Source organism: Manis pentadactyla, chromosome 13 (assembly GCF_030020395.1).
Source record: "Manis pentadactyla isolate mManPen7 chromosome 13, mManPen7.hap1, whole genome shotgun sequence".
NCBI lineage: Eukaryota > Metazoa > Chordata > Mammalia > Pholidota > Manidae > Manis > Manis pentadactyla.
The window spans coordinates 2,621,121-2,642,718 of record NC_080031.1 but is presented as its reverse complement, the minus strand read 5'-3'; the positions used below and the strand labels follow the sequence as shown (position 1 = coordinate 2,642,718).

The 21,598-nt window shown below is 47.9% G+C and overlaps 1 protein-coding gene across 9 annotated transcripts in view; it reads left to right on the top strand.

Annotated features, from left to right (window-relative positions):
- CADM1 (cell adhesion molecule 1) overlaps window positions 1-21,598 on the top strand; it is a 317,340-nt gene that overhangs the window by 271,621 nt on the left and 24,121 nt on the right. For 5 of the 9 annotated variants that reach the window (XM_036919813.2, XM_036919810.2, XM_036919809.2 and 2 more), the window contains 3 exons: window positions 6,062-6,161; window positions 9,072-9,244; window positions 13,660-13,746. In XM_036919813.2, the coding sequence (XP_036775708.1) occupies window positions 6,062-6,161; window positions 9,072-9,244; window positions 13,660-13,746 (360 nt within the window). Of the gene's footprint in view, window positions 1-6,061; window positions 6,162-9,071; window positions 9,245-13,659; window positions 13,747-14,727; window positions 14,892-21,598 lie in introns of those variants that run through there. The other 4 variants (XM_036919816.2, XM_036919815.2, XM_036919814.2 and 1 more) reach the window with 2 other exon arrangements.

Here is a 21,598-nt window from a genome sequence, read left to right as displayed (position 1 = left end):
AGTTCTGTCCCCAGGCCGTGTTCTTCAGAGCCGAGGAGCTGAAGGTCGCACATCTGGCCTGTTTCTTTCTCTCTGTTTGGCCAAACTAACGCCCGCCGACAGGAGCCGGGGAAGGACCCTGTCCGAGGGCTGCAGCCGTGGCAGGCGCCCTCCCTGGTCAGGTGGCGGCCGTGACAGGCGGCGCCTGTTCTGCCCTCTGGGCACCCACAGACTCCAGCTTGGGCTTCGGTGCCCCGCGGGCAGCACGGCCTCCGTTGACCGCCTCCGCTCACCTCCTCGGCCTCTCTCTGTGGCCTCCGGACTCTCGCTCTGTCTTTTTTTACAAAGGAATATGCCCCTCCTCCCACTCTCCCTTTCTTCTATTTTTGTAACCAATGAATTGAGTCTCAGGGAAGTTATCATTCCTCATGAAAAATAATCAAGGCATGGGGAGCTCCCCCAACGCCCCAATTCAAACCAGTGTTTTAACCCATCATTTTTGGTGCCAGCACCGGAGCGGTGGGCCCGAGCGCCTGGTGCTCCTGACCTGTAAGTCGCTGGGCGTTCCACAGCACCCAAGGGCGCAGGAGGCCGAGTAACCGGCATTCAAAAACAGAAAGTAAATATTGGGCCAAATGCGCGGTGAGCAGGAGCTGAAGGACATGACCCTTAGGGGAAGAAGGCTGTGGCTGCTGTCCTGCCCTGTAGAACCAGGCCTGTGTGCCCACATCTCACTGTCTGGCTGCAGGTATTTGGGAAAGGTGTGTCTGTGTGTGTGGCTGTCTGAATACCTGCCTCGTGAAACTGGTCTGCTAATGTGCACTCTTAATGGTTTTTAACTCAAGGTCAGGTTTGATTCTGTGGAAGGTTAAAAGGTGGTGAAGCTGGCATCTAAAAATCTAAAAAGAATGGCCAGACATCTTCTGGGATTCCCCTTAAGATGCCATCTTGAGATACACCAGAAATGCTAAATAAATGTGTAGTGTCCTATTCCAGTTGGCATATGCCCAGGTAAACTCTTGAAATTTCCTATGTGCCTAGTTTATCTTATAAAAGCTAAGATATATTCATTGCCTGATTTTTTTTTTTTTAATCGGAAGCAAAGCTTGGAGTAGAAGCCCATGCCCCAATATTTCTCCACTTTCTCATTCATTTGGTAAATATGGATCAAATGCCTACTGCATGCCAAGCACCTTGGCACTATTCTAGGCACCAGGGTTACAAAAAAATATTCTAATTACAGAGCTAACATTCTTGTGCAGAAAATCTTATATGGATTTTCTTGCCCAGTATCTATTTTCAAATTTTGAAGTTTTCTTGGAAATACAGTAAAGTGCTATGCAGGGTGCAGTCCATTTAAAAAACACTAGAAACATAACTTCCCTGCTTCAACATCATGGAGTAAAAATTGATTTCTATTGAGTAAACAGTAATTTCAATATCCACACAACTGCTTCAAGTTGCAACGAGGAAATTGCACTCTGCTCTGGGAATGTGGCACGTGCTCTTGGGTCCCACATCAGGCCCGCCAGGTTTGACTCATCCCACTCATGAGCTCAGCCCCCTCAAGAAACGCACTTGATGTGCTTCAATTCATACAACAGATGTAACAGCAGGAGGTCCTTCACCTTGTGAACAGACAACATAAATGGCAGCAAAGATGATGCATGAATGTAGTATGACAATTGGCAGCAGACTTTTGCAAGATGTTCTCTTCAACTTCTCTGAGAACTCGGAGTGACTGATCTCCAGCCAGTCCCATCCCTTGTGTTACTGAACATCACCCTCCCAAAGCCGGCCTCTCCCAACCACTTAGACAGCCATGTTGTAGGAGCTGATCTTGCTTTGAGCTCAAACAGCCCTAATACTCACCAAATTTCAGGTTAATCTTTGCATGGTTGCGCTCCTCAAACGCAGAAATCCTCCGGGATTGACACTCGCTTCAGTCAGGGCTTCCCCACCTGGATGCACAGGTGCTGGCCTGGGCCCCCTCCCCGCTGCTCCGAGCCCTCCAGGCTCATGCTGCTTTTGAGTTGTCCCTGAAGCCATTAGCACCTGCTGTACAGGCACCCAGCCCCCCCCAACCAGTGTTACAGAATATTGGATAAAATGCTGGGTAAACAGTGGATAAGATCTGGTAAGGGACATGAATTTGCCTGTGTCCCAAATGCAGTTGCAGGAGAAGATTTGCACTCCATGCCTAGGGCCTGCTTGCAGTCAGCACTTCAAGGAACTTTTGCTGCCCACTTGCCCTGATTGAGGACTTCCAGAGTGGGCAAGTTTCAGGATCACCCAGGGTGATTGGTCTCCTGGGGTGTCAGGGACACTTGCCCTTAGCACAGCTCCACTCCTATCTGGCACACAGGAAGGATGGCATTCCAGGCACAAGGAAATGGCAACATACCTTTCCTGAAATAAAACATGTGAAGACCTGATGTGTTAGTGTTGTGATCTAGAGAGAAGTGGACTGTGGCTTTTCATTTACATGGGAAAGTGAAATACAGGTTACAGAGTCTTGAGTTAATCTTCTGAAAAGATCACAGAATGTGGTGCAAGGTCAGACTGGCATGAAATCAATTGTAATCTGCCAGCAAGCCACTCTAACCTCTTCAGGAGTTTCCTTTTATATATGTTTTTTCTGTTCATAGAGCAGAGCACATTTAAAGTCTCATCAGATCAGAATGTCATTCTCATACTACTTTCTAAGTGGGTGCTGCTGTAGAGTGACCTAAAGCCTCCTAGTATTAACCCTCTGCGACTCTGACTAATGAACGGATTTTGTCTGCATAGCTGTTTTGCTGCATGTCTTTTACGGGGTTTTAAAAACACTACCATGTATCGTGAGCGTCGGAGCCCACAACCTCATTGACTGGCTGTCGGTAGTGCGTTCTCTGTGACTAGTGTTCCCTGAGTGGGCAGACCTAACTCTTCCTCTTATTTTTATGTAGCAGTTCCATTTCTGAGCGATCATTTCTCGACAGTTACTGCACTTGGGCAGAAAGTGTCATCTGGCTTTTTGCCTTGTGCCTTACAACACCAGCCGAGGCATCAAATGATCACCGAGAAAATGTACTGGGCTTACCTCATTACTTAAAAATAAATCTTGGAGTCTGGGTCTGTCTCAGGAAAGGTTTGGTGGGTTATATAACATTTGATTTATGAACATAATTAAAATATAAATGATGAGCTCTGGGCTATTCAGCCAGCCATCTGAATTGTTCGCATTTTGACATACGCATACTACAGTCAGGATCTTCCTGGGAAGACGTAATATCCCTGAATTGCAGAGGTGCCAGGGGAATCCCTGGGTGTCTAGTCCACCCGTTGAGAATACTTGAATTCTGCTTTCAGGGCAGACAAAAGGGAACAGGATGTGTTTTTAAGTTTCTTCACCCAGGGATATCTTGGCACAAAGACTCGCTTTGGTTTTGGTCTCTAGACTGGGTGTGGAGATGGTCGGCTGCCCACAGTCAGACAAATGCCTGTAGGCACAGCATGTGTCAACAGAGGAGGAGGATGTTTTTCTGTATAATACAAGCAGGATTAATGTTTACGTTTTCAGCCAGCTAGCAAGGTAACTGTGGCAGCTGTACCCAAAAGTAGATGGTAGACATTTCTCCAGAAATCTAAAGAGTAAATTAGGAAAATTAATTACCGAAATTGAAGGTGTCATTTTCTGTGGCTTTAGTATATGATTTTTTTTTTTAACATAAGTTCCAGCTTGTTCTTCCTAATTTATGTGAGTAATTGACAACTGGTAAATAGCCAATAGTAACATGAAGCACTTAACTAAATAAACTCAGTGGTACTGAAAAGGCAAGGCGGATTACATTTTCAACACTCTCTTTATTGTTAATGGAAGTAGAGTATGTAAAATCCTTAGTACACTGTACTGAAAAATAGGCCCTGTTTGCTTGTAAATTATACAAGGGAAAAATAAAAACAAAAAACCTTCCACATAAGCCAGCAAGCATTCTGCTTCGCCTTAATTAATGGTCCAAAGTCAGCAATGCATGGAAAATGGAGCCCTTCTGTGGATCAGAGATTAACCTATAAGCAAATGTTACATTTCAGCCCGAATTTTGGCCTTTAAATCAGCCTCACTCATGGCCCGTGGGTTCCCTGACCAGGAGCCAATATGAGCTGCTCTGGGCACATGCTGTAAGGGAGCAGGACTTCGGTTGTCTGTGTTTACTGTGGCATAACCTTCTCCCATTACTTTCTTTTGTATCCTGTGTTTGTTTTTAATAAACTTCACCAACTAGCTTTGTGTTATACCACCAAAAATAATAGACCAACCGACCTGCTTCCCCCAGTGGTTGAAGTTAGCCTAGGTTACAGTCTAGCTGTTGAAGGAGGGTTCCCTGACCTTCCGCCTAGCAGCCAGCCCTCATCTACGGTCATCCTCTTTGTCCCATATGAGTACTTCCTGCCTTTCTGTAATGGCTGCCTTGCCAGCCCCCCACCAGTGTCTGGAAGCCTCTGCGCCATCTTGCCCTTGGACATTTCCTTCGCCAGAGTCCAAGAATAGAACCGTGATATACTTGCAAGGCCTAATTCACAAGCCGAAGCTTCTGAGCCTGTTAGCTTACGTTCCCTGGCACGTGACTCAGCTTCTCAGAAAGCCTGACCCATTCACAATGTGTGGTGCACATTGATGTACAAGGTCTTCTTAAGAGGTTTTGAATGCCACATGGTTCTGAGAGACATCAGAGGAAGATACACAATAGCCACGAGACTATAAACACGCATTGTGGAAGGGACCCCGAGAGGGCTCCCGTGTGCAGCTCGTTCGGCTGTGTGCAGGGTGAGCCTGGGTGAGCCCTGCCATGTTTCTGCTTTCCCCCTTATTCCATAGGATGAATGTTAATAAACACTGCTTGTCAAAGGCCAAGGGGCTGTTGTTAGGTAGCGTGATTGTCTGAGAAACTAAAGTTACGGAAATTGCTTTGACCTGTCAGTTCACTGGTGTCTTGCCCTCTCACATTCATTACTCTTGGGTGCATTTCCAAAAATATACATTTATAGAGCCACAGAGTTAAATGAGAAGACTGATTTATCAATTAATGGCTTGTTAGTTGAGCACAGGTATTAAAAAAAACCTGCCAGTTCCATTCAGGCTTGACTTGTAACTGTATTTGTATCCATGTTAATTCCAGCCCTGCCTCTTCCCTCCCTACTCCCCGTATGCAACCCCCCCATCATTCATCTCTCACACCCACTCCTCCACAAACTCACATACACACAGTTTTTAGTTAGCTAGCAGAATTAAGAATACCTAAGCACTCCACCACATTAGGAAGCTGTACTTGGGTTTAATGGGGGATTGCCACTGGGAAAGGTGATTTTGAATCAGAAACCCCTCCCAGCGTACGTTTCCTGGGCTCTCTCTTACTGAGTTCCCTCTGTGACCTCGGACAAGCACGTTATCCTCTGGGTATCAGCGCTCTCGTCCCTGAAGCTGGACTTAGTCCACACTAGGGTGGCCCCACCCTAGAGGCTCTCAGTGCCTGTTTCCTTCCTTCCTTGTATGTTTACATTGAGACTTCATTGTTTCCTAAAGGGCCCCCAAGCCCTCCCAATTCTTTATTCTTAAAGCCTTTGAGTGGAATTCAGTTTTGCCTTTTCCATTTGAAAACAAGCATAGAAAAGGCAAACTTATTAATATGCAGTGTCACAACTTATTGTCACTTAGTAAGATATGATGTATGATACAAATGTATCAATTCCGAGCACCACAAATATCTGTGGCTTCACCTCAGCATGAAGGCAAATGAGTTTCCTTTAGCTTGAGTGAGTTTGGAGATAAACTTCAATGCAACAAAATGTATTTCACAGGAAATGTTTGATGCTGGCAGTTGGCTTATGCATCTCTTATCTGTTGGCGGTTCACTCCTTAGAGTTATTAGTCAATTTAATTTGAGCAAATGCCAGGATTACTAGCTAATTAGAAAGATGTTACTGAAGACACGAGGCTGGGGAGGGAGTGGGCGCTGGAAGCATGGGGTTGGTGGCAGCGCGCAAGCCTGACTTTGCCTGATGATATTATTTGCTAAACATTATGCTTTGTGTTGTCACACAGATAAGCCTCAAGTGCATATTCAGATGACTTACCCTCTACAAGGCCTAACCCGGGAAGGGGACGCGCTTGAGTTAACATGTGAAGCCATCGGGAAGCCCCAGTAAGTTCTGAAGGCCAAGGTTGGCAGAGGGTCGGCGGCAGTAAATGTCACAACAGAGAGGTGCATTCACAACTCACTGGCCTGTCACCTGTCTCTTGCTGTAAAGGATGGGAGGTTTTTCAGGAAATAAACACTGTTCAGTGAAAAGGGGAATAAATATCTGTGGTTCTTAATGGTCAGGATTGGGAGAAAAAATGAAATGCCAGCTGAGATTGAAATCTCAGCTAATTCTATTTTATTATCATATTTTATTATCATCAACGTGATTGTCAGAACTATTTTCTCTCTCACATACAAAATAATTCTAATACATTTTTAGTGGGCCCACAATCCAATGATATATCTGCTACCCTGTGTGTTACCGTCTGAGCTGCTGCAGAGACGGTTTTCAGATTTAAATCGAGCTGGTGCGGGGAGGGCCAGCTGTGGGCAAACAGACTTTCTCTTCCTTTAATTGTGCTGCTTTCCGCGAGGAACAGGACTCCTAGCAGTAGTTTGGTTAGTCAGGACTGATTCCGGACCTGTCCTCCGGGAACGTGTGTGTATGTGCCAGGAGCTGGTTAACACCCTCACTTTACTGAAAAGCACAAAGAAGCCACTTCACTTGCCGCCGCTGAACGGATGGTCCTGAATTCGAGAAATTGCGTCTGTCCTCAGTGATACGGCAGAATAGCCATGTGACGGAACCACTTTTGGGTATTACTCAGTTTAGTTTGAGGAGAAGGGGACCTTTCTCTCACCTTCCTGCTACAGTGAAGATTGGTTTTAACTGTTTCTTAGGGAAGAAAAATCCACGGGATCATAAAATGAAACGGCAGGTCAGTGTTGGGATCAGAGCCCTCAAACCTTGTTGCCCCCTCGGCGGTGAGCGCCCTCTGCTGTCCGTGTGCTGTGAGCTGTTTCCTCGCGGAGTTTTGCTAACCGGCGTCCTGATGAGTCTCTATGTCCTGGCCTCCGGGCATCCTCACGCAGCTCCCCCGGAGTGTGCGGAAAGGGTGCCCCGGGACAGCGGGGGCCCGGCCGCTGGTGCTCTGTGCGCCCTGCCCGGCCGCCCCGGCCTCGCCCTCGCCTCCGTGGGCTGGGATTCGCCTCTCTCCGCTCCAGCCTTTCGGAGGTTGAGAGATGACGTTTAGGAAGAAGGCGCCGGTGTTGGTGCTCGTCCGCGTGTCTCCGGTGGGCGGCGGTTTGGGCGGCCCCGTCCCCTCGCGCGCGCTGCGGCAGGTGCAGCGCCTCTGGCCCTGGGCGCTGCGAGTTGCGCCCCCGGAAGCTGTGCGCTCCGCCTCCGGGGCGGTCCCGCGGAGGGGAAACCCTCACCGGCCTCTTGCCACTGGCAACACCTGTATTGAGCCACATCAACCGCCTTTACAGGGTATGGCTTGCTTACCTGTATTTTGTTTCTGTATTTTTTCCCCTGAAGGAGGTACTGTGTTCAGCTGACTGTGCCGTGGGCACCGTAAATTGCATGTTTCCTCCAGGACGTTTGTGCCGGAGAGGGCGTTTGTTTGTTCCCCAAACAGGCGCGGGTGTTGCTTGTACGAGCCAGCGTGCATCAAGCTGCTGCTGGCCCTCTTAGCGTATTACCTATTTATTTTCGCAAGAAATTGCTTACCATAAAAATGGTAATTTAACTTGCCATTAAATGTTGTGAATATTCTCAGCGCTCACCCCTCTGTTTCAGCTGTCAAGCAGCAGGGCGTCGGGTCTCATTGCTAGGCAGACCCACTTGCCGTCGCCTGCAAGGGGGACATACGGAGGACTAATCCTTAAGTAATTTGCTGGGTTGTGATGACAAACCCATGTGTAATTAAAGAAAAATTGTAATAACTTCGCATAACATTTAAAGACCGCATGCTCCCTGACAGGGTGTTCGCCCGTCATTAAGCCAGGGTGTCTTCATGTCCTAGAGGCACTTCTGTGCGCCCGTCTGTGTTGCCCTCACCTACAGTGAAAGTTGCAGCCGCATCCTGGGCGTGGCCTCGGTTTTAGAGGAGGCCGAGGGAGCCCTCTTGAGGAGTGGGAGCCTTAAGTTCAGTGAGTTTGAAGGAGACCATGCATGTGTCATTTTGACTGGAGCATCTTGGGAAATTTGCTTTTTCCCGATGGGTACAAATGTGGTTCTGTAAACGACAGCAAACTTGCCTCTGATGAGCAGGTGCCGTGCCAAGGAGCCTGGGCAGAGATGCACCCAGCAGGGATGGGGTTGTGTAGTCCTTGGAGAGCTTGTGCAGGGAGGCATTTTGCCAAGGAGCACAGAGATACGGTGGACTGTGCACCAGAGGGCACGGCAGCCTCTTGGGTTGGGGGAGGCAGGTCAGCGGTAGGGAAAGGGATTGCATCTTTCCAGAATGAGAAGAGGTGGCTTTTTAGACACCGAAGGTCAAAGGAAAGTACTGTTCAGATGTAGAAATCCATTCCTGTTTGTGAAACCCAAAATCCTTTTAAATATCACAAGTGGCGTCTATGCAGGTGTCCTGGCGTGTGAGTAACAGTCAGATGAATGCATGTATCACTAGCCAAGAATTTGATTTTTTTCCCTAATTAATGAGGTGATTAACAATGGGTGAGCCCTGTCCTGTCTGAATTGCTGTGAAACCACACAGCAGGGCATGAAAATAAGGCACATTGGTTTATTTGCTGATTTGTTGAAGATGAATTGGAAATAATGAGACTCTCACTTGTGGTTTGTTGAAGATCTTTCAACACCTGATGATGTTCAAGAAAAATTATATTCCAGACAGATTTTTGGAGACTTCGCAGTTGTAATTCCATGATCTTAAAATACCTGCAGTCGGTCCTCTTTAATCGTGTCACCCTACATGTGACTCATTTAATGCATGGGGGAGAAGTCTGACGCAGACATCCTGGTGGGAAGTAATAATGCGACCTGTGTCTCTCCCCTTTGTTCTGCAGGCCTGTGATGGTAACTTGGGTAAGAGTCGATGACGAAATGCCTCAACATGCCGTGCTGTCCGGGCCCAACTTGTTCATCAATAACCTAAACAAAACAGATAATGGTACCTACCGCTGCGAGGCCTCAAATGTGGTGGGGAAAGCACATTCGGACTACATGCTGTATGTATACGGTACGTGAGAGGGTGGAACACTCCTTGGCCAAGCTTGCCCACCGCTCGCGATGCCCTCCCAGAGCTGCCGGTCAGGTTGAAAACCAAAAACCAGCTTCCTTCCTTCAAGGCCTTAGGGAAGTCTGACCCGAGGTGGGCCCCGGTGTCTTCACCTAGGGGGCAGCAGCTTTCCCTTCTCACCCTCTAATTGTGGGCATTTCCCACCGAATCACCGCCTCCGGTCCTGCTGAGTAGGAAAGCTGTGTCCTCGGGCACAGGCTATGGAGATTGTGTTAGAAATAATGCCAAAATGCAGCTGTACCAATTAGTGGCTTTTTAGCTCAAAAAGTTTATTCCCACTCGTATTTTCCTACGATAGAGTCAGCTAGGATTTTGATAAACAGAACCATCCTAGTCTGAGCAGGAAGCTGTTACATCCCAGAAGATGCTGTGTGCCAGTAAATACTTGGGGAAAAGTGTAAGGTTCTGGGAAGGCACATGAACCACTACAGCCACTGCTTTAGATGCAAATGCTTTTTTGGTCTGTTGTCTTAACATCTTCTTACAGGTTTATTAAAGCATGGTATCATGAACATTGTTCTCTAATCGACAGATAGTTTCTTGAGCATCTACTTATGCCAGGCATTTTCTGTTTAGCTCCCGTTCATATCTTACTGTCTGTTTTGTGTATGATGATATTCTGTTTATTGAGGACTGCACTGCCTCTCTCATCTAAAAGGACACATTGGGTCTTTTCTGTCCAGTTGAAGCCTCATGATTAGTTTTCTACCAGGAAAAATAGTCCTGGATTGACATGACACAGAATGAATAGCCACAGGCGTGCAGATTCCAGTGGCTTACAAGTACAGGAATATGTGTACGCCTTCCTTCCTTCCTTCTGTTAGCACTGTGGGTATCCCAGGTGTGAGTATATGTGAATATACACATGTACACACAGAAGTGTATACCACGATGTCTTAGAACTGGCCCCCCTGTCTAGGAAGTAAATAGGAGGAGGAGTCTTTTCAATTGCATAGAAGCATGTTTTATACCATATCTACCTGGATATTAAAATACAGTCCTTAGCCTGTACCTGAGGTTTGTTTCCCCTTAGTGTTAATGCAAAATTAAAGATCACAGCTAATCATCTTATTTGTCTACTTCTGAGGTATGTGTTCTTTCCACTTGTTGTCTGTGGTCTACACACAATAGCATTGCTCTCCCCATAGTTAAGGAGGTGAAAGTGAAGGGAATGGCTTTTCTGTGTTGGTGCGAGGGGTGCCATGTGCCCCATTTTCAGTTGGTGACACACAGCCGCCCCTGTTCCTGCTGATATGAGGGGCGGAAGGTATGTCCCTCCCTTTCGCTTCTGCATCCCTCCCTCCTGCCCTGCTGTCTCCGTCAGGGCGTGAGCCCCACGCAAGCCCCCTACATGGTTACTCCCCAGACTTACAGACCTTCAGCGGCTCTTGCGGCAGACTGCAGACTTTAAAAAGCAGTGACAAACTCCACCAGTCGATTATGCACTTCCTGGCTTCTGAAGACTGAGTTGCCTGGAAGAACAATTTTGGTTTACTGTAACCTACTGTTCCTACATTTCAAGATGAGAAGCATCTTGTGGATCTGATGGGCAGATACGTTGGAATGCCTTAGACTCTAGCTTACGGCTGGCATTTATCAAGTGCTCGCTTGAGTCCACGCCCTGGGGTGGCTGTTTCACATGTACAGCCACCTCTGATCCCCACAGTCACACCCTGAGGTAAGCACATCGTCATCCCATCTTACAGATGATACGGTGGAGTGTAGAAAGGTCACGTCAGTTGCCCAAGTTCACAAGATTCCTGAGTGTGTTTCAGGGCCACGGTGTGTGGACTCCAGAGTGTACACCGAGTTAGTGTCCTTCTTTGTAGGTCCTCTTAACCCTCACTGCTTCCCAGGGGATCCAGCCTGGTGAGATGGCTGTCTCGGAACTAACTTGCTGAGCCCGAGCACATCTGAAAGCCAGGAAGCACAGAGCCACCCATCAGGCAGGCACACGCACGTCCACGCATCCGCAGCCCTGGTCAGTGAGGGATTTACTAGGTCTGCAGCACACAGTCTGCCTCCAACAGTCAGTGCCCGTGGTGATGCTGCATGGCCAGCTAGACTATGAGCTCAAAGTGTTGCTAGTCTATTAAAAAAATATTCTAGCAATTTGAGAAGATGGCCAATAGATTTTTGTTTCAAAAGTGATTTATTGTACTACTATGGTAACTTTCAAAGTACTTCATGAACTTACAGTTAACATGCCTTTGAAATGTCTAATTCTCTGGAAGTGATCCTATGCTTGAAGAGCAGCTGGTTAGTGCCTAAGCCCCAGATGGTTTTATTCTTTCAGCTTCTGTGTATCAAACCCAGCCCATTAGCTCCATCTCTTATTTTCTTAAATACTGGCCTCACATTGCTCTTATAGCTAGAAATTATCCTAAGCAAGGAAGGTATACGTGCTAACAGTGGTTCACTCAGGTCACTGGCGCCAGAGGTGAGGGACAGCAGCTACCCCATAGTGACAAAAATGACTGAAACTGTGTGATTGTCATGAAATGAAAGGGGCTTGTGACCTTTTCTCTGAAGTCTCTGCCCTCGTTAGCCTGGCCTGTGCCTTGTTCAGAATCAGATTTTCAAACCACCTCCAGGGCCACTTTGTGTTGTGGACTCATTGCCCATTTTGTGCCAGTGCTTTTGAGAAATAGATAGGAAATAATGTGATCGTACATCAGGGGAGGCTATCAGGCACAGGGGTTCCTGTTTTACAATTGAACCAGAATAGAAAACCAAGCAAGCTGTCCACATGCTGGGCAGCAGCGGGCATCTCTGGGGCACAGTCAGGTGGGTACAGGGGGGAGCAGGCCGGCTCGGGCCAGGGGGCCTCGCTCCTCTGCCCCTGCAGCGTGGAGGTATACCCACGCCTCCCCTCCTGTGGCCTCCGAGAGAAAGGGTCCAAGATACAAGGCTAACACACTGCTTGCTGTGCTTCTAAATGACTCATTTAATCATTTCTACTCCTTGGAGGAGAATGAGACTATTTTTTTTAGTGGGTTCCTTTTCAGACTCACGTAAGGCCGCTCTAAACAATAAACTGCTTGCATTCCCAACTTAAATGAACAAAGTCTCCCATAAAACAGAACAATCTGACATTGCTTCTGCGCTATGAGATTCATACACTCCTGTATATGTGAGAAGTTTGTGAAGAAAATTAAAACCTTGGATTATTGATCAATAGTAGCAATCCTTTTAAGCAGGCCTTACAACTAAGCACCAAGATCTGTTTTCATAAACTTCCAGGAAGTTGGACCAGACCCAGTAAAGGTACACTATATAATTAAAGTTTTGATGTATTAATTAGACGGTCTGAGAGCTTTCTTGGAGATAAAAGGACACCAGATGTGTCAGGGAGAAAGAGTTGATGTGCTTTAGATAAAATTTAAAATCAAAAGCCTTCAAATCATCTTATGCTCTATTATAACAGAATGATTGCTTAGTTCAAAGTCTTGCTGACAATTTAACACATTCTGTTTGATCATTTGGGCTTAGAATTTTTTTCTCTTTCATTTTTTGCCCTTCCCTCTCCCCCCAAATAATGCTTCGAGGTGGTGGAATGTGCACTGTATCAAACACCTGACAGAGGGTTACCTGTCGCATCCCTGCTTTGAGGACTGAGCCTCATCTGTGCTCAGTCGCCTTGTTTACAGGGTGGAAATGGTCTGTTTTTCATGGTCATTCCCTTAGGTCACGCTTTTAACATCTGCAAAGGCAACTACCGTTAATATTTATGTGTCTCAAATTTTATTGACTTTAAAAAATAAAATCTCAGCGAAATTGCACACGCATGTAACTTGATATTTAGTGATGACATTCTCTCTTCTTTGTGTTTATTACAAGGATAAAAGTAGCCTTCCTCCCTGCTGGGAGGTATTGACGGAGAATAATGAAGGCAGCAGTCACAGCGCGCCGGGAGCGGGGGGCATCCGCCTCCCCGGCCCGGCCCGAGGAGCCCTTTCCATAGAGCAGCACCGTCTCACCCCCCTTCCTCCCCTCTGTAAAGGCGCAAAACAAAACGGCAGCCATCTAACCGTGCCGGTGCCCAGTCGTCCAGCCTCGCCCTGGAGATGGGCCTGGAGCGGGACGCGAGCGGCTTCGCGTTCCCTCCCTTCTCCGCTTCCCGTCTCCTTGTCCCAAGTTCCCTTCATTAGTGCAAAGCTCTTTCCTTCTTTCCGTAGCTTTTCCAGCTAAGGCTTTGGGATATAATTACAAGACATGGATCTGTGGGGGAAACTCCTGGTTTCGGGGCGGGAAGCCATCAAGCATCTCAGTGTCCTCATGCCTTTGTTTTGTCATGACCGGCCATTGTTGTGTGCAGCATTGTGGGTTTGATTCTCCTTTTTGTTTTTATCCAGATCCCCCCACAACTCTCCCTCCTCCCACAACAACCACCACCACCACCACCACCACCACCACCACCACCATCCTTACCATCACCGCAGGTACGGTACCTTCATCGCCACTGAAATGTCCTGAATGTATGTTGTCTTTCTAGTGTGTATGAAAAGAAGTCTGAAAGTTCCCTTTAAGCCCTTGCAGCTAATTGTTCTTTTACTTTGGAACTTGAAAGACATTAGCTACTTTGTTCTTAAGTTGAATCTTAAGGACCTCAGAAAATCTCTAACATCCGAGCGTTTAACAGTAGATCAGATACTTTGCAGCTTATGCATAAGAGAATTCTTTTTTACGCATCGCTTTCCAAGCAAAATGGTAGGGAAAATGGCAGCCTGGCGTCAGAGAGCCCGCCAACGGCTTACGCTTAGCCATGGCTGACAAATGGTAAGTATTCCGTCTTTGGATCTTAACTTCATCTTAATCCATGTGAAGGAAAACACACTCCCTTCACATGCCAGCAGGGGCCACGCTGCTATGGCCCCCCCACCTCCTGCCCCGGAGAGCGCCTGCCGGCGGCGGCGCTGCCCTTCCCCAGGCGCCTACACCCCTCCAGCCTCCCGTTCACTGTCGCGGGGGTCGGCGCCGCAGCGGCCCGGCCTCTGTGGCTCTGTCTCCACACTGGCTGGGCTCTTGCTCAAAATGAGTTCCCGCGTCTCTTATTTCTGGCTCTCTCGGCCCTTCCCAGGCCAATGGCTCGCCCATCACTGCCGCCACGTGTCCAGGCCTCGGCGCCCACTCTGCCCATGAGGCGGGCATGGCTGCCCAGCCACTGCCGCAGGCGCAGCCCGAGCACATGTGAAGGGCGCGTTCTGCGAGGACGGCCGCCCCCACACGAGGCGATTCCCACTGCCCTCCGGTCCGTGGGAAGACGGCTGGGCCTCCCCGAGCCGCGTGCCCTCGCGTTTAGTTCTGTCACCGGGACACAGCATTCTTTAAAAACACGGACACTCCCTCTTCGTTCTTCCCCACCCTCGTTGGGGCAGCCGTCCTGCACGGTGACTTCTTGGAGACACCTTCCATTTTCACAGGACTCGTGAGGGACAGAGGACAGCGGCCCAGCGTGTCCGGTGCAGGGAGGCCCCGTCGGCTTATGAAGTCCCGCGGTGGGCAGTGGGCCGCCCGCAGTCTTGCTCACCTTTCCGACCCTGACTGTGGAGCAAAGAGGGCCTTGAGCTGAGCCTCCAGGGAGGAGTTCTTTGTGTCCTTTATAAAAATCAGTGCCCGCACTTAATTTAGAGTCTTCCGAAAATCCGTCAGCTGGTCTGTCTCTCCCTGCACTCGGCTCCGTTCTGCATTTCTGTCCTGCCTCTGCCTGAGTCCCTCCTGCGGCTGAGCGAGCCCGGTCCGCGGGCCCGGCGGCCGGGTTCCTCCCTCTCTCATGAGGGGCACACACTCCTTCCTAACCGAGGTCCCGAGCGGCCGAGCTGCCGGCTTCCCGTAGGACGACCTCGTTCCCACCTTGTCGATTTCTTACCTCTTCCCCAGGTTATAAGCTGACTTAGGCTTGAGCTCTGCTCACCAGGTTTTCATAGTTGCCTGTGGTGATCCCCATTCATCGCCGCCCTGTGTTCCTGACGCCTGTAAGGAAGCCCTCCAGTCGTCCGTCTGTCTGGGCGGCAGTTGCCCGGGGATGAGGCAGCCCTTATTATATCTCGTGGTAGAAGGTCCCCTCTGCGTAGCTGGCCAGGTTTACGTTTTAAGCAGGTGAGGCCTCGTTCTCCGTATCCACAACTCACTCCTCTCTGACATGGAGCAGCCCTGTTCGTTTGTGGCTGGCCATTCACCGGCTGAGGCTTTTTCTAAGACTTCCCAACAGCCCCGCACACTCAGTCCCAGCGGCCCAGAGAGGCGCTTCAGTTCCCCAGCGCCCAGTCCTTCCCCCAAGCCTGAAGCCAAGCTTGCGTCCAGCAGCTCACTGTTCTCTCAGGAAATGGTGCAAACAAGCGGTGCTACGCCTCTGTGTCCCTCAAAGGTTCTGTAGCCGGGGCTTGTCTCTGCCCCTCTCTCTGCGCCCAGACTGACGTGAGGTGACCTCACAGATGCACTTGGGCCTCTTGGCGTGAGAGCAGTCGGGCTGTCTCTGCACACGGAACGCACCCTTGGGAAGGAGGTCCGACTCCCACTGGCACCCCAGGACCAGTCAAACTGAAATCGCCCCGAAACATTGCAGCATCCGGAGCCTTCACAGGCGCTCTTGCAGGCTTGTGGTGTCTTAGCGGGCAGGCTTCCGTGGATTTATCTTGCCCAGAAAGCACACTTGTGGAATTCAGCATTTGCTCCTGTCTTCAAACAGATTAGAGGTTATGGAGCTGAATGACTCCGGGTCCAGTTTGAAAGGTCCTGAGACAGAGTCTGGTTCCTAAGAGATCTTCTAGACTGAGTCTTGACATACAGATAGCTGAATGTCCACTCTTCTTCTCTCTTGCACTGTTTGCTACATTACAGCCACCATTAGCTTTAAAAGCTTCAACAGCTAAATCCAGTGACAGTAACATAAAACCTGGGCTTTAAAAAAAAAAAAAAAGAAAGCCCACAGTCATCTATTTCTTTTCTCCCAGGCAGAAGCAATCGTGGAAACCCATTCCCCAGGTCAGGGTTTCATTACAAGAAAAATGTGCAAATGCAATAAGAAAATTTTTTTTAAACTCAAGAGGTCATAGTTGATTTCTGATTTCTCTGAAAGGAAGTGTCCCAGTGCTGTCTTTTATCTCCCATAACCAGGGTGATCGGATTGTTCCCCTTGTTAGGGAGGCCGCCTGTCACTGAGCTCCCAGTTGCCTGCCTCCCTTCAAAACATGTTAAGGCTTCTTTGTGGAGACCCTTAAAAGTCAAAAATTGGGAGCCAGTGTGACTTGACGTTTCCACCCAGAAGCACAGACCTGGTGGGAAGAGCAGGGCGTCTATCTCCTGTCCGTGCTGCACAGACGGATCTCCCGGCCCTCCTGGGAAGGCCCACACCTTCAAGGGGAGCTTTATCTAGGGCAGAATTCATGATGGCTCTAGAATGCTGAAAGGAACACTTGATGTCCGTGTGACATACCAACATTGTCATAGCGTTGTGTCTGTTCAGCCCTTACGTCATCAGAATCTCTTTCCAAATAAAAAACCATTTGAGGGATAGAAGTGGGATGAGAGCCATCCACAGCCTCTTTGTGATTCGCCATAAGATTCTTTGGTGTCTGTCCTCTGTCATGTGTATGCTATTCTGACCACACATTTCTGTTTTTCAAATGTGCAATTGGCAGGCCGCCAGTCCTTTCTTATTCTTCTTTTTTATGTCATGTCAAGTTGTCTGTGTGGTTTCATTCATGAAGATACTTGCTGAAGTCCAGAAGGGCAAACTGCATAAGTTGTCCCTGGAATCCTCTGTTAAGATACAGGGACAGCCAGCCATTTGCCCAGGATAAGTCCTTCATGCGGGTTCCTCTCAAACTAGAATCAAACCTGTTGCCAGGACAGTGGGGGGCTGTTTGTTTTGTACTTTTGACTTTGTGTATTGGGGGTAGATAAAATTCCCTCTTTCTGTCGTGATTGTTTTTGCCCCTGACAGTTGGATCAATCATTTTCCTAGAATCGTCTTAGGAAAATATTTTGCGTTTCCCTCCCTGGTTAACATGGATGTTGTGTCGTTTCCGCCAGGCTGTGTCCTGAACCAGATGCTTGACAAGGACTACCGTAGAGAACAGGCAGCTCTGGTTTAAACACCCACCTCAGCTTAAATATAAAATCCAGGCTGGGAGGAGTTCAACCTGTAGGTCACCCTACACTCGGGACTGTCATAAATTAAAAATTGAAACCACTTTAGAATAAGAAATGAATAGCTATAGGGCCAAATTCTGAAACACATTTAAAAATCTTTTCATAAGAACGAAACAGGTCATTTCTAAATGAGTTTTTCTTTTTTTTGAAAATATGTATCCAATTAAAGATTTTGCGTTTCTTGGAAAAGAAAGCAGGAAGGTTTTCGCATTGGTGTTCTGAGTCCCCGAAACCCAGTGTACCTTGGAGAAAGTGAGTTCTACCCCCAGGCTCACATTATTACTTTGGCTTTCATAGTCTAATATCACAGGCTTTTTTGTGTGTAATGTGGGTGGATCAATCACATAAATAAAGCTGAGTACATTTGTGGTGACATTTGTAGAATATGCCGAATGGGAATCTCAACACCATAGCACGTGTTTTCGGTTTCTTAGATGCAAGGAGAAAGGACACCAGTGTTTAAGGTAGGCTCTTTAACATGAGCATCTAAGGTACTTCGAGCCCAGTCCCCAGGGCCTTAGCTTAGCTATTCCTGCTCTCTACTCGCTATTGGTAGTCGCCTGGTGCAGAAGAATAGGCTTGTCTGCTCCTGGGCATTCACTCTACAAGTACCAAGCCCTTAGTGTGTACAGCGCAGTGCTGGTACCTGGGGGGACAGAACGCTCCCTGAACCCCTGAAAGTACAGCTGAGGGCATAGGTCATACGTGGTGGGACTCAGAAGCAGGAGGTATGGTGTCAGGTCTGATTCGGTGGCATAGGCAGAAGACCGGAGAACAGCACAGGAGAAGCAGAATTTGATCTGTGCCGTCAAAGAATGGAGAGAACATGGGTAGGAAAGGGTGGCATTTGAGATGAAACATGAAGGCCCACTTTACCCCAAGCATCTATCTTCATGCATGTGTACTTTGTGTGTATTTATGTTCTGGGCTTTTATTAAGCCATTGTTCCTAGGAAATACACATCTTTCATCCTAGAATGTTTTATTAAATTGCCTTTTTTCTAGAGTTGGCATGTACTCCATTAAGACTGGTTTTCACTCATCATTTATTGAACACGGAGTGTTACTGACAGGCCAGCCTGCCTGATGACAAGTAATGCTCCCAAGCTACCTGTCGTGTAATGAGCCACCTTTTTAAGTTTTTGCCCCAGAGTGCATGACCACTTTTTTCATACTGTCTTAAGTGTGCACATTTTATCTTATGATTGTAAAACTAGTACAAATGGCATCATGGCCAACCAGTTTTTGACCCATATTGATTGAGGAGGAAATGGAAACAGTTAAAACACAACAGAGATGGAGGTCAGCTGATTTTGCATATTTGAAAAAAGCAATGAGAGATGGGAAGTGAGTTTTTCTCCTAATGCTTCTCTCATAATTTCCATACTTTTAAAGTAATCCAAGAGATAAAAAAGACTCGACATGTTCCCATGCTACAGATTTGTCAACAGTGCAAAAAAATAATATCCTAGATTCAGGTTGCTCGTGATGAGAGTGTAGTAGTCGGAGCCCTGTTGGTAATGGGAACTGAGGTCTAGGCAGGCAGGAAGGACCCCTCCGTGCAGCGTCCGCCGCAGGGTGCACGTCGGCTGCTGCCCCAGAGCCTCTCTGCACCATCTCCCTCCGTACGCCCTCTGCCCCTCTGCCCCTGCCTGCCCCCTTCTGTCCCTTCTGCCAGCATTCACACACCACTCCTGAATTGTTTGCCTTATTCAGTGAAACCACTGCATGGATTCCTATTATTTTCAGAACATCTGGTTTTCAAATGAAAGGATCTCAGGGGCACAGCAGCACAGTGAACAATTCTGAAGAAGCTTTTAACAAAACTTGAAGTTGTTAAACAGCAACAACAGAAAATCCAGTCCCCTTCCTGCTGTACTGTGGCTCCCCGTGTCCTCACTCAGAGGGGACATGGCACTAAGAAGTATGAGCCACGCTGCGGCTCTCCTGTCCGGGCCCTTTAGCCCCAGTTCTGTTCCTAACCACTCTCCCATCCCTGAGAAACGGGAGTTTAATTAAAGCAGGACATAGACAGGAAGAAAATTAACCGGGCAACCAGTAGAAAATAAATTTAGAAGTTTAATTCTCCAGCATGTTTTTTTGCTTCGAACAGATTTCAAATAAGTCAGAAATAAATAAATAAGGTGTGTGTGGGGGGGTGTACTATATTTAATATATATTGGCCAGCGCAGCACAACTATGAGAATAAAATTGTCAGGGGAATTCCTTGCCGGCCCTGGTGTCTAGATTTAAAGCAGTTCCTTACCACAAACTGAAGGGGATTCAATTAAGAAAACCCATTGGCCCCTTATTGACTTTAGTGAAGAAATAAACTGGGGGAAACTGTATTAAAATATGTCCAGATTGCTTAGGATGCTTGCACTGAAGCTCATGACAATCAAAATGGGAGAATTTCAAATCTTTACAATTAAGCTCTGCTTTCGAGCAGGTTGTGCTTTCTGGGGGTGTGTTTTAATGTGCACTGTCCTCACGCACCCCCACCCCCGGCATCACGCCGGCTCACAGTGGATCTGTGCATTGTAAAGCAGAAGGACCTCAGAGCAAATGCAGAAGAAAAGGTATTTAAGGTTGTGAATTTAATTTTGTTCTAGGACTTTCATTTGCATTTATGGCACCCGTTGTGTTTGAGACCATGGACTAATTTACGGATTAGTTTTAAACCCCCAGTCTGTCACACTCAGTGAGCAATTCTGAGCCAGAGAGGCTCCCTGTGGAAGGGTCAGAATGTGCCACAGTGCGGCTTCCAATATTTCAGCTAAATATTGCCCAGCTGCCTCGCATGCAGTAATATTTTTTTTCTATTTGGTCGAATGGCTAATGTCTCAGATCTCACACATTATCAGGGCCTTTTCATTTTGTAAATCTCTAACCCTGTAACATGAAATATAGGTGATGTTTAGTTCATTTGAGATAGGGTGCCATAAACTGTGAGGCTGGGAGACAAGAAGTCAATATTTAGTGAAATGTGCACCTTTCAAATAGCAGTGCGGGACCCGCCCCTGTTTGATCATACTCATAAACCAGCTAGAGAGTGACTGTTAAGGCTGTACGCACTCACTGGGTTTGCGAGAACGTGGGGTTTGTTTTCGTTGACCATGTAAAATAAATGCACAACAAATTTTCTCTCATCGTAATTAAAACAGACAGTAGCTCAGGGAGGCCTCACTATTCCGTAACCCTACACCACCCTAAGCCCCTCTCAGCAGTTTCTGACCTCTTTTTCTCATAGGCCTAGCTCAAAGGCGATTGTTTAAAGACAGCAACAAAAAGTTTTAAAAAGTCTTTATTAAAGCCATGAGGCGCTCTTACTTTTCCAGCTAATTTCATCATTTATAACTTACATTGGAAATCTACCGCTTGCATGTTGCCTGTACGCTTAGAATGTTACCGGACAATGTAGTGACCCCACAAGTTGATTCCCAGGGGCGGGCCTGCGCATCTCTCCTTTCTTCTGATGAAGACACCTAGTAAATCCTGCCTCCCGGAGCTGCCCTCCCTTCAGAGCCAGGGGGGCCGTGGTTTCTGCATGCGGTGATCATGCAGTGACGGAGGAGAAGCAGATCCCGCGGGGAGCACAAAGGCACTTACACAGAATTTTTTCTTAATTCTGCACTTGAAATAGCCTCTGTTCAGAAGCACGCCAGGTGCTCTCAGAGAAACAGCCATCGACTCCCCCAGTTCGCCTGACCTTGTCCTGCCCCTGCGGGCCTTGTGTTCTGCCGCAGCTCCTAGTGTCCCGTGGCTGGTCGCAGTTTCACCTCTCCAGCTGCAGTAACTGCACTGTTTGCCTGCAGCACAGGCTTAATTGTCTTACAAGGGTGCTCTCAGCCTCCCCTCTCCCCTGCTGGTGGGTGCGGCTGGTGGATTTCCCACTCCCAGGATGGGGAGGCCCGCCACCCTGTGACCCTCACTCCCTTTGCCTCCCAGCACCCACCCAGAGGCCGACGGCACGCTCCCCCGGCTCTGTCCTAACGCTGACGTGATGTGATGTAGGAAGACAGCAAACCAGGGCGACTACTGGCTCATGCTGAGATGCTGTTTTTTAGGACTAACCCTTACGTTTTACTCCTCTCCCCTTTCCCTTTCATACTAATTATTTAGCTGTCCAAAACAAAGCAGA